General features: G+C 40.0%; 1 protein-coding gene across 1 annotated transcript in view; it reads right to left on the bottom strand.

Annotated features, from left to right (window-relative positions):
• The window catches only part of zdhhc9 (zinc finger DHHC-type palmitoyltransferase 9), a 28,627-nt gene extending 16,204 nt beyond the window's left edge, over positions 1-12,423 (bottom strand). The window contains exons 1-2 of the mRNA XM_020645403.3: positions 11,530-12,423; positions 2,256-2,416 (exon numbers count right to left, since the gene is read on the bottom strand). Coding sequence (XP_020501059.1) covers positions 2,256-2,416; positions 11,530-11,693 — 325 coding nt within the window. The 5' untranslated portion in view covers positions 11,694-12,423. The remainder of the gene's footprint in view (positions 1-2,255; positions 2,417-11,529) is intronic.
• Between the last annotated feature and the right edge of the window lie 1,479 nt (positions 12,424-13,902).

Here is a 13,902-nt window from a genome sequence, read left to right as displayed (position 1 = left end):
AAAATCCCAACATGAATAAATTGTAACAGAATTTGTTTGTGCCCTTTGATTTACTTATGATAACATGTAAAATGATATGCAATGTTTGTCTATGAAAAAAACAAAGTATCCATTCGTTAAAAAACAGAAACAAACTGATTTATGTATGAGGGGGAAACTGCTGCCTAGTTTATTTTTAAGGAAACACAGCGACACCACTTCCAGAGGTCTGTGATCTAAAAGAGGGAGCCTTCACAGTAAAATGAGACGACGACAAAAAAAAAACACAGAAATCCAGAATAGCTGCCAAAACAAGACTGTTTTTCTCTCTGTCATGACAAAATTCAGTCATGTATCTTCACACATGTCCGCATTCAACAGCTCCCTTCCTGTTTTCTTTGTTTGATATCATTTAAATTAAATATATGTGGATTAACGACTGCTGGTTTGATAATATATCACTTGAAGATTTGGATTCTGATCACTTGTGAAGAGAACTTTTAACAATTATTGCCTATAAAAAGACAAATTAATCGGTTTGTAAAAAGATCAGCATATTGTAAAAATAATAATAGCTGCAGCTTTTTTGCCTCATGGGCTTTCATAATTTCCAGTGAGATTTTTAAATTTAAACTCCATGCAGGATTTGTACATCCTCCCCCAGGGTCATCATGAATAATGCTGGTAAGACCCCTGCTGTCATCCAGTATATGTGTGAGTCACTGTCATGATGAGAGAAGCGCTGCATGGCTGCCAGATAACCCATCCTCTGAGGAGAAAAGTGCCTCAGCCTCGCTTTTACACCACCCCTCTGTCCAGAGACAAGACCAGTCCCCCCCCCCCCAGGCCCACAGAGAGGAGAGAGAGTACGAGTGATGGCTGAAGGACACAGTGAATCTTTAACAGAGACAAAGGGTGAACACACAGCAGACACCCTCCCAGACAGGGAGGGTCAGGATGCCCTAAGCTCAGAAATGATGGGATAAAAGCTTATTCCTTCAGATAAAGAGGGTTTGGACAGCTCAATGCCATATTTGTTGTTCATTTTTGTTTGCAAAGGCTTTGTTATCATTATGCTGCAGGGTAGAGTTTGTTCAATGTAATGAGACAACAGAAGCTCTTGTAATGATGTGCCAGGCCGAGCTCCTGCATCCACACAAAACCTTCAGCATCATAAAGCACAACAAACATGAATAAACAAACAGCACTGAGTCTGTCTGCTTCCTGCTTGAAGTGCATATATATACTGAAGTATTTATGTCTTCAGAATGCTTTCACTTCAGCTGACTAATATTCAGTCTGTGGTTGTTATTCCATACAAAACACAACAACTAACATAATGGAGCTGTCACAGCATGTTCTCTCAATGTTCAACTTGATGTAGATAAAGAAGCCTGGTTACATCATCAGTTACTGATAGTGTCTAATATCTATGCACACTTCAGGGTGAGGAGGCGGACTGCAATCACTGTAGAAAAAGTGAGACTTTTTTAAACTGGACAACCTCGAAGTACTTCTGAAGAATATGAATATTTCATAGCCCTACACTGTCTGATTTCTATATAATTTCTTTATAAAATGTCTATCTTTAGCCACTTCTTCTTTTGACAGTATATATTGTCATTCATTTACCAAGACAGCAAAAATCCAGGTATGGAACATTTTGAGTCCTGCTGGGGCATTTGCTTTCCTTTTAGCTCCATTTTTGGTCTCCACCACTCCTGCGGGATATAGCCGCTTAATTTGCTTGTAAATGTTCTACATTGTTCACCAAATTATTTTCCAAATAATTTACTTAAATTATATCGGTGAGCAAGTAGTGTTATATGAATAGGCCAGTGTTTCCCCTACCATTATATTGGGGGGGGCGAAATCTTTTTAAAGATTTATTCTTGGGCTTTTTGTGCCTTTATTGTAGGGATAGGATAATGGATAGAGTCGGAAATCAGGGAAAGAAGTCATTTAAGGATACCTTTCCGATAGAAAAGGACAGCTGTCATTAAAAGTAACGCATGAACACAAAGATTCCTTCAAGTGTTTGTGTCGTTGTGTCGCCGTGTCGGCATGTCGGCTTGTCCCCCCCCCCCCAACGCTGTAAACCTAGGGGAAACACTGAATAGGCTATTACAGATTTTGAACTAACAGCTGCTCCCTGTGGTCCAAACATTTTGGTCACATTTAATACTTAAGAAAAAAAAGATAAAGCAAAGTTTTGAGAGGAAGACAAGAAGACAAACTTATTTTAAGACAAACTGCAAACTGTCCCTGTAACTCACCAATTTCCATCTCAATAAACGTGGCCTCTTCTGGTAGAGCCCGAGGCAGCACCCCAGGGTCACTGAAGCTCGTCCTCAGAAGCATGGCGATGACAAAGAGGAAGAGCAGGGCGGCAAAAAATGGGATGGTAGGGGACAGATGGATGGCCAGGTATGGACACCTGTTGAAAAAAGGAAATTAGTCCAGAGAAGTTTCTCATAAAGATGACAGGCAGTGAAATAAAAATTGTGTCTGCTTTTCTTTGTTGGCCTTTGTGAGGGGAAACATTTTGTGTCATCAACAAAAGCTGCAATTGAATTTGATTCATTCTTCACAAGCAAAATAAATGAGCAATTTGTATTTCATAGCTGAGAAAGTTTCTTTTCAGCTTCTCCAGTGTGCTTATTTAAACCATTATTTGTTTTACATCACAAGAAAAAAAAATCATATGAATATATGTTAACTGAAGGTTGGACAAAACAAGACTTGAATTATAATGTAAGGAAAAGTGAAATTAAGAAAAGTCCAGCCCTTGATGTCAGAGCAAAAATAAATACTCGATGAATAACTTTCTTTGTGTTTTCTTGAAAGCCACACACTGAAACACCCGCTTAAACTGAGCATGTGCAGAGAGGGCACGACAGGACAACACACATACTCTAAACTGTTGTCCATAGCAGAAGGTCATGAACTGTGAGCGCTGCCCTTACTCTGGACCATGCCGAAGTCATGACCGTGAACGAACAACGTCCCCTCACCTTCTGGAAGAAGGAAGAGAAATTAGCATAGATCAGTTCGAGATTAGAGCCAGAGGGGGCCTGCTGCTTAGTCTGATAACAGATGTGAGCTGCAGAGTGAAATACTGCAACAGAACAGAGCAGCCAAAAAGAGAAAGACTTCTATGTGCTGTTATTAATAGTTAAACTGGGCTGCTTCATCACCCTCCCATGAGGCAAGGATCATATATTCATAATGCAACACTGATGTTACACTACAGGACTGCAAGATGCCATACTGTTCCACATCCTGTACTTGACTAACTTTATTACTGCATGTTGTTAAAAATAGAAAACAAAACAGGCAAAACTCTCTGCTGTATTATATAAAGATTGAAGTCTGTATTTTTCCAACCTATATTTAGAAAGACAAATATTCAGAACTTTCCTCTAAATAGACGGATCCGTTCTTTAAAACCCTTGGGCTGCATTTCATCCACACATGATTCCCTTTTTGTTGATGCAAACTGAATGTATTTCACAGAATTAGACCTGGAATTTATCAAGCTTGCCAAAAAGTAAATCTGCAAATGTTTTTATTTCTTTTTCAAGCAAAAATCCTTCACGGTCTTTGTTTCCTGTAGTTCAAATGCATTCCTTTATTCCAGAAAAGTATCCTGATAAACTATATCTTGGGGTTTTGTCAAAACAAGACATTTGTGTTGTTACCCAGGACATGACCAGGCATAAAAATAGACAAATACATATACATATTAGCTGCATAATAATAATAATAATAATAATGAAAACATAATTTATCTGCACAATATAAGAAGGTGCAGCTGTGCTGAAAATATCAACCCATGACTAGAACCATTTATATGTATCAAATATCAGCTGCCTCTACTGTTACATAAATGAGGTTATCAATTATTTGGGTTCTCTAAACTGCTTTAAAGAAGCTCTAATGCTTGTTGATGTTTTTGTAACTTTGTTATTCCTTCTGGTTAAGTAAGGATTTGAGTTTTACCCTGAGAGCCATCTCTGTGATTCCATAGTACAAAACTGACTAAACAAATAGACGTTATCTGTCCAAATGCCTGTTCTCCTGCAACGTACGTCTAAAATATTATCTTTTTTAAAATGAGACATCCAGTAAGAACCAGAGCTCTCAAGTTAGTATCTTCGAGGATTTTCAACTTCTGCATGTTTTGTTTATTTTGAATTGAATATCTCTAAGTTTTGAACTGTGGGTCAGACAAAAGAAGTAGTTATTTAATCATACAGAGGAATCCATTGTTTTGTCTTGTCTTCTTCCATTTTCAACATACACACTAACACACACAGACCCTCACACACACACACACACACACACACACACACACACACACACACACACACAAAGAGCTGGGAGGAAGTTTAAAAGGCAAGGGATGTAACTGAGTAAACAACTGCCAGTCACCACAAACATGACAGAGAACAAAGTTCACCTGTTTATGGCTGCGTACAGTGGATAAACCAGGGACATCTGCATACCTGAGCACTGATGACAACACACATGACACACAAACACACACACACACGCACACGCACACACACCACCTGCTGGACTGGCCTGACCAGTTTCCCTGCAGAGTCTTTTTTCACACTAATGGAAACTGGGAGCAGAGATCAGATCAATAGAGATTTCCACCGGAGCGGGCCTGTGAAGTTGTTTGGCTCATTTGTTAGCCCAGAGAGCAGCCGCTGGATTCAGACTGAAGGGAGGCGATCCGTCGATGAAGCGTAATTCCAGTAATGATGACTGGTAGGTATTCGAGGCACACTCTATCATCGCTTCCCATCAAGCCCCCACGTCCTTCCTGGACGTGACTGTTTCCTGTGCTGCTGAGGAGCAGGGTGGTGCCGGCTCAGTGACGCTGAGTGCTCATCAGTCACCACAGAAACTGGACTTAATCAAAGCCTGTGTCCATGTGGGGAAAATGTTTTCATCAGCGAGCTGATCAATCAGACCAACAAATGACACCCACATGCCACCTACACGTTCTCCTTCTTTCTTAATCAACTTCCTGCTTCTCCTTTGAGGCTCCCAACAATGAACATGGTGGGGTAGCTAAGTGTATGTAGGAATTCATATCAATCATCTATTCAACACAGCATAGCTTGAGTTGCATTGTGGGTAATGTAGGACCTAACATTTTTTTTTTAAAAGGAGGTTTTCATGAAATAAAAAAGATGAAATTGTTGACTTCATGGACAGTTACTTAAAATAAATAAAATACTTTTGGTTATTTAAGCTAAACAAAATCTTAAACATAGCTCAACTAAGCATGTTTCCATGGTTACCCCCAAACAGCTCATACTTTGTATTCAAACCAGGAGATTTTCCATAAGCTATACTCTAATTTATTTACATAATGGGCCAGTAATAAAGTCATTAAAAAGTGTCCAACAGGCCGAGTTCTTAGAAAAGAAAAGAAAATCATTATTTTATGATATCAGGTGCCTTGCCTTTTAAACTTCCTCCCAGCTCTTGTGTGTGTGTGTGTGTGTGTGTGTGTGTGTGTGTGTGTGTGTGTGTGTGTGTGTGTGTGTGTGTGTGTGTGTTGGCTTTATATGCATTAGGGTGTGTCTGCTGCAGACTTTCATCCAGAGGATTTCCCCTCTAAGCTCAACACGACACGAGCTGAGCGATGAGAAGCTTTTTTAAAAAAAAAGAAACATCCCTGACTTAAATTTACTTACACCTTACACCAAAAAGAAACCCCTCCTGTACCAAGGATTAATAAGTCACCCTGTCACCCCACAGTGACTCATGACATTTTCAGCTTTGTTGAACATTTCCAGCCCTTCCTTTATTAATACTTAACAGTTGTAAGCTGTTGCAGATCTGCATGAATCATTCTACAAATAAATGATGCACTTGCTGTGCAGATGGATCCACAGTAGGACACAGACACAGCCCCTCTGTCATACTCACATCTGGAGACTGTGACTCTGCCTCTTTCTAGGGCACGGGCAAGAAACAAAGGCTCACAAACTCCACCTGCCCTCTCTGGTCTGTGTCACAAAGCTCGCTAGATAACGTTTTCAAAGTGGCTTTTTAAGTCTGCAGCACAAATCTCAGACAGCTTTTGCCCTTTTCCACAATTGTCGGCCACTCCAGTTTGTGCCTCTTGTCAATTTACATCACAAAGTAACGCAGGAAAGAACCTGTTTTTCCTGACAATCTTCAAAAGTCCAAATGGTCATTGAACAACACAAAGCAACACTCCAAAAGGGCTTCAAGAAACCTTCAAGTATTCTTTAACCATCAGAGAAAAATATTCAGTCTCTTGCATGATCAACACAGTTTTAAAACATGTCCAGTTAAAACTGTTCTCAGATCAGTTAGCCATAACTGACCAATATCCTTTTGATCACAGAGAATAATGATTTAATTATCAGTGCATTTATTGAAATACCCTGCTCAAACAAACAGGTTTAACATCAGTACAAACATCGTCCTCCAAAATGATTCATTTTATTAGATATATCGTTAAATAGAAACGTGACTGTCAAAAAGTTCTGTCATTAAAAATAAGTCATCACATACAGCGACGGAATATAGTTTTAACAAGTTTTACAAAATGTTCTATCAAACAACCTCCACATTTATCCCGATGGTTAAAAGACTCTTTAAGAACAGTTCCACAGTAACAGCTGCTAGCCTGAGGATCGTCACCGTTCTGATAAATTGACAACCTATTCTTGGCCTTTGGTGACCATCAGTCACAGCCACTGTTTCACATTTAGAGAGAGGGACACTTTTATCTGTGCTGCATTAGTAGTAAGGATTAGACGGGTGGGGGGGGGGGGGGGGGGGGGTGTTAGGTTCAACTTTAAAGGATCTGTGTAGAACATGAAAAAATCTGTACTGTACGGTTTATTTAAATACCAGGAATGAGAGGTGGATATTCATTCTGTGACGTTTATGGTTGAAGAACTGCACATTTTGTTCAGTTATTGCATTAAATTATCTAATTATTTTTATCCCATTTTTAGTATAAAGCTGATATACAACTGTATAGTTCATTAGATGTTCAACATGTAAGGTGGGTAAATAATGTATCTTCAGTTTTGGATACAAAAGAGCTGATGGCTGGAGACCAGCCTGCATAGCCTGACACCTCTATACCCCAGCACTATGTGTTGTCAAACAGCGTTTTATGTTTTTTTTTTTAATCATATATTATATCAGGTTTTTAGAATTTTTGTCTCCAGAAAATGAAACATTCAACTCTGTAACCTCAAATGTGATAGTGTAAGAAACATAAGAAGCTGTCTAGTTTAGACTTCTCTCTGGACTACAAACATCTGACCGGAACACATCCTTTTAAACTCTTTGAAATCCAATGAAAGAGGAAGTTTCAAAGAAGGTTACCCTAAAGCTTCAGAGGGTGCAATCTGTTGTGTGATTTAAATCAGTCCTCCTTGTTATGCAACACTTAAATACCATATGAGAGAGAGGAGACACAGAGGCCAGGGCCACGCTCCTCTTACAGGGATTAAAGCTAGGATTACTGATGTTGCATCACAGAATATGTACTAAGTGAAATGAAGAATAATCATACATTTGATGATTTAATTTTTGTCACATGATGCAACAATTCTAGTGATGAAGAGACATCTTGTTTTCTACACCACAGATGTGAAAAGTGGAAAAACGTGGAAAATATGAGGACGACACAAAGTGTGGGCAAATAAAAAGCAGCCCTCTCCTCCAGTCAGAGAAGCTTCCAGAGAACAAAGCGAGCGTATCACTGTCACTGCTAATGGTGCATCCACTCTGAGCAGGATATAAATCATGTTATTGCTCATTTAGCCAGGGCAGCTTCTTCCTGATTGGCTAACAGGGAGACAGGGTGGGGTCAGATGCTGAGGGAGACTCAGGGGTCGGTTACAAGATCTCCTCTGGCTGCAGCTGCTCGCTCCACAAGCTCGGCCCTGCACTTAAACTTATTACACCTTCACATTTTACAGAGTCAAGGATGGGCAGTCACTAAACGCCTCGATTCCTGCAGCATATGCAAGGAAGTAAATGGAAACACACACGCACACACACACGCACACACACATACAGGAAGAGAGGAAGAGTCAGGGCCGTTACAGCGACATATGCTTCTCTGGCCTCGCAGCCCAGCATCCTGCAGTGGACAGACAAGATGGCATACTGTCCTTGTGTCCGGTTTCTTTTTCTCTGTCATCCAAGCTCCATAGGTGGCTACGTACATGCACATAAGCACGCACGACACGCACACATTTACGCAAGCATATAGAAACAGGAACAGAAGCGTTGAACCTCAAACTGTGAGGAAGCCATTTGCGCATTTTAGGCAAAGGGACAACTGAAGCATTGTATGCATCTTGTACAAAAGCATCAGAAGAAAAAAGACATAAAGTCCTTAAAATGATTCCGCCTCTAAAGGATAAAACATACCGGCACACCTCTGCAGTGAATAATCTGTTTAGCTGTTCCTAATGGGTCTCTCCAATTATGTATTCAGCTGCTCATTTCCCAAATTTAGCCCAAATTAAAGCACAGAGACGTCTCCCTGCACAGGGGGCCTGTGGTGGCTGGTGGTAAAAGTGAGATGTCTGCTCGGCTGGCTCTGGTTATGAGCCAACCCACGCCAAGACACTGCCCTCTCTGTTCTCCCCAATAACACCACAGCATGCAAGGATCCAATCCTCTTATACAGGGAATCTACGTGTTAATAATAACAGAATGAGCACCTGCAAGTCACACCTTAGCTAGCTTACACAAAAGAGCTTTACTGCTAAAGAATATGATTTTAACTCTGCAGTGCTGTGAATGCTTTGTGTGTGCAGTAGACTGAAGTACAGTTTAAATCAATGTAAAGCCTGTTACAAATTGAGTTTTTGATCAGTTATGGCCACAACACAATGTTGGAAAGCTGGTATAAAACATAGGAAGAGCTGTGGCAATTGGTCAACTGAGTAGAAGTAGTTCATCGACAGAATCATAATGAGTAATGACCTGATAGTTTAAAGTCTCATAACTGGTTTCTCTCATCTTTAGCACATAATGAGTCAAACAAGGCACTCGGTGATTTTTGCTTAGACATGATGCTAACAGCTATGTGCGGCGGTAAAAATCTCAAATCTAACTGAATCACACTTGAATGCTAAAGAGGACAATGCTCACATGCTGGTTGGATGATACTTTTGAGTTAACTGTGTTAGCATGCCAACACTTTCTGATTCGAGCCACGCCAAGCAAAGTTGGGGCGGGGACAGAGTTAAGGTTTGGCTAACCCCGGCGACGTCATCAGCATTGTTGTTGTTTAATCATATCACATTTTTTTCGGGGCAGCTTGATGCATTTTTGGAAACAACCAATATAACTTCAGATAATGTGGAGATTTATGTTTCCCATCAACAGTTTATATAACAATCCTAAGTGTTGGCTGTTAATCATGTCATACCAAGCGTGAATTAAAAGCCATATTCAATATGATCTGGATAACAGAAGTATAGCTACCTAGCCTATAGACACACTATGTTGTTTTATTCTTTGCACTGATTGGCTGTAGCATCAAAAGCATTAAAGTATGCATCCCTTTGTGAAGCCCCATGGAGATCAAATATCACTGAGCGGTTCCAGACTTGCATCTCAGCCCAACATCCCTTTGTACAGTTTGCTGTTTTTGTTTGTTTTGCATGATGATGAGTATTTCTGTGTTGATTCCAATGCTCATGGGCAAAACAACATTTGAATGAAAAACCTCATTAGCGCTTTTTTATATAGAAAAAAAATAGAAAGAACCCATTTAATAAGCTGATAAACCTAACTGCAAGTATACTAATAGCAAGAAAGGCTTATTGTTCCAATGCTGATGCATGTAGCTGGGAATGGGTGGCTTGAATGTAGTAAACCTCAGAGCCTTTTCACAGCAAGCTATTACTCTGTCAGAGGTTTCAATCAGATATGGAGTTTGCCTCATAATAGCGAGTTTGAAATTTATCCCCACACAGTCAGGGTCCAATCTCCACGTTAATATCCACCCCACGAGAGATAATTATGTTCTGCTGTAATATGAACATGGCATGCTAACAACTCTTCAGCCATTAGTCACCACAATGCCTCCTCTGGGCTCTGGATGTCCACTGTGAGCAGTATCATCTCGGACAACAGCTGCTCCTGTCCGTTGTAAAAGGGAAAGCTGGAGGCCATTAAAGTGCAGAGAGGACAGTGAGAGGAAGGGCATGGCAAGATGTGACAGCAGCTCCTTCTCTCTTCTCTGCCATGCCACCAATCCATTTGGCTTGGTAGCTGCTGAATACACCCACAGTTATGAAAGGTTACAGTTTTACAGGGCAGGGTTTTCAGCTAAATATCATTCTCCCGGATTTGTAAGGCAAGAAAAGAGACAAACAGAGAATGAATGTGATCTAAAAAGAGAACCAGCAGTGCTTTATGATCATCATTCAGAGTCACGTACTTCATTTTAAAAACAAGCCTGTGCTGACAAGACTTGGGTGTACATGCGGGCAGTGTGTTTGCAGAGCTAATGAGTCCACTGGGCTGTCTGAGTAGTGACTGGTTGGGACAGAAACGCTGAGACTACAGAAAAAAAGAAAGCCTTCCTTTCTTGGAGCACGGGGGAAAGCAGGACAGCTATGGGTTATTAACTATTAAACACCTCAGTATGTGGTCAATCATAAACCTTTTCACGGACAGCGACTCAAACCTGAGCAACAAAAAAAAGGTGGATCCACAAAGTGTCTGTGAGAGCTTATCATAACAGAACCTCTTGATTGTTACAAATGAAGGCCAAGCACGAGACTATATGCATCAACTCACTATACCTTTAAGTAACTTTTAGAAGCTCCAAAACAACCAATACCATCTAAAACCTCTTGTGATTAAATAAGAATCTATTTGAGCCAGACTGACAATTGTCTTAATACAAAAATAAACATGATTATATCCTTGTTTTGTATGATAGTAATGAATTTGGTTTTATAAAAATAGATTTTTTTAACACACGACCTAGGTTCAGGGAAGGTATAATCTGCTTTTATGTGTTGCTTCATTCAGAATAAACCATCATTATTTTCAGCCCCCAAAAAAATCCCAAATTATTAGGGTTGCACTAATTAGCCTATTGATTAATAAACAGTAAGAGTTCAAAAAAAACTAAATGCAGGCCTATCACATCTTAAGTTCAAAGAGTCAAATATTCATTGGCCAGAAACAGAAATGTAATTCTTTTAAGTCACATAATACAAAGGAAATAGAAATGTATTTAGAATTTTAAATTGGGAAAATAAAACCTGACTGACAACTCACCTTCTAACTAGTTTTTCCAATTAACTAACCGACCAATCTTCGTCACCTTGGTTAAGGTAACTAGCCCACTAAATACGAGCTGCTGGAGGAATATTATGCATTTATGAATAAGGAAGAGTCAAAAGTGTCCTAGAAGAGACACTTCCTGGAGGAAAATAGCAATTTTCCTCATGTGTGTGAGGGTCGTTAGAAGCCACAGGGAGGAAGGTGTAGCCTACTTACTCGAAGGCGAAGAAGAGGGCGCAGGTCCCGACGATGAGGAAGAGGGTCAGGTAGAAGACTCCTTTCTGCCGGGCCATCATCACTCGACCATCACAGCAGAAAGTGTTCTTACCCGGGAGCTTCTCCCATTTCCGCACCTTCCGTGTTATCATCACCGCAGACATGGTGCCCTGTCTGCTCGGAAGGATCGGTCCTTCTTCCTTGGGTTGATATGAGCTGCTCTACTGTAAATCTGTTCACACAATAACCTGGTGGGTTTGAGGGGATCTTGTGCTCTTAAAGATGCGGTTCAGACAATGTGGCACAGTCCATTTGGGGGAAAAAACAAAACAAGCGAGTAACACCGAAATGTGAAAGACTGCTGCACAAGGCGGCGACTGTCAAGCATTTTCCTTTTTCATTCTGGAGAGTCGCACTCACATCATCAATGCTTCCTCATCCATATTGTTTTATAAATTCCACTTTTCCGTCTTTACTGCAGCATGTCAATCCCACTACGACGAAGGATCCCAAGCTTTCCCTACAACCTCAACCTTCCCTCACACAGGTAGTAAAATACTGCAAAAGAAAAGCAATTCATCCAAACGCTTGCGGCAGATGTTCACCATCGGAAGCCTGGAAATGCAGCCGTGGCTGTTGGATCAGGAGAGCGGACCATGACCGACTGAAATTCATATCATCTCGATAATAAATCATAAATGATAGTACAGTCGTGCTGCTCCAGATAGTAGACGGTGACCACGCTGCTGTAGCCTACGTGGACATTACAAAGCAAAACAAAACAAAAAAAATCCTGTTAAAAATGAGGAAATATTCGCCTGTATGGAGGCAAGCATGTAAAGCTGTTTGATGTGCTTTTTTTTCCCCGCAGGATGCCAGCCCTCGGTTTTAGTCAATGGCAGCAAGGAAACACGCCTAGATTGAACTGTCTAATCTTAAAGGGGCAGGACAGGTGAAACAAAGAGGAACAAAGGACGCATATAAAGGTCCTGTTCACATCACATTAGTATGCTCTCATCTGGAGTATTACCCCAGGGATGAGGCTGTGAAGGAACGTATTCATGACGATAATTGGTGAAAGACACCAGATGCATTAATCCCTCAAGTGTTGGAAGGCTCCACGGCAGCAGAGGTAAACACTGCAGAGGTCTTCGCAGGAAAATCACTTACACAGGGACAAAAGGAACTAGATTCGGACTTAATAGAAGTAACCACGGAGTAGAACTACTGTGGTTGCCTTCATTTAGGTATCACGCATTTCAAATTCCACCTGCATTCCAAATTAAGGATCAAAATGCCAAACACTGTCATTCTGGAGAAAGGTCCACTTGTGTATCTTTGTTTTATGAATCGAAATCTGCAAAAATAACTAATCATTTAAGTAATCAGACACATTTCAAATATTAAAATCAAAATTTTCCATTTAAAATAAAGTGACGTCGACGTATTAAGTAGCTGAAAAGGGAAATCATAACTGTGAAGAACTGAGATGAAATTAAGATGCCATAACTTTTACTGTTTATTATTCGATTGCTTCAATGGCACAGCATATTTCCAAGTTCCTAAGTACCATAGTTAAGCACAAAGATTAGTACATTCTGTGACATGAAAGTTAAACTTGAGTACTAAAAATATGAGTCCTTGAATTATTGTTACAGCGATATGATTAGCACATGATGATGTTAAAGAATATGATGCATTGCTGTAGATTAAAGTCCCCAAAAGCGTGTAGTGAAATAGACCCAACCCTCATGCAATGCTTTAAAACGAAACACACAATAAAAGAGGGATTTGAACAAAAACATAAATCTCATCTCTACGCTACAGAGTGACTTCAAGTGAATTATTCCACCCTATTTCTTCTTCACGAGAGCACATTTGGTTGTCTAACTTGTGGAGGAGCTCTTCACAGTGAGTATTATCATTTTTACATTGAACAGATTTCTTCTTGTGCGTCATGATATTTATAGTTAATTGGTTTGATGTCATTTCTCTTCTGTTGGCTCATACCCATATCCAATATCCTCCTTTGTGGGATGTGTTTTCTGGGCTTTGAATATCTGTTGTATTAAGAGCAGTGAAAAAAACAGTAGGCCTACACTTATGTGTATATTTAAAAAAAAGTGATTGACTGTGATTCATTATCCATCTCAGCAAGGACAATTATAGGATTATAATGTAGACAGTATATATGAGGGGTTGATTGTGGTTCTTGACCACAGAAGTCCCACACCAGTTTGTACTTTTGAACATATGAAACTGCATTGTCACTCTGAATTCAAGAGATTTATTTTTTTTAGAAAATGTTTCAGTAGGTTATTGAATATCATCTACAGAATGACAGGTGAAATCATCCATTTAAAAACAATTTAT

This window comes from Labrus bergylta, chromosome 9 (assembly GCF_963930695.1).
Source record: "Labrus bergylta chromosome 9, fLabBer1.1, whole genome shotgun sequence".
Classification (NCBI taxonomy): Eukaryota; Metazoa; Chordata; class Actinopteri; order Labriformes; family Labridae; genus Labrus; species Labrus bergylta.
The sequence above is the reverse complement of the archived record's forward strand: the minus strand, read 5'-3'. Positions and strand labels throughout refer to the sequence as shown.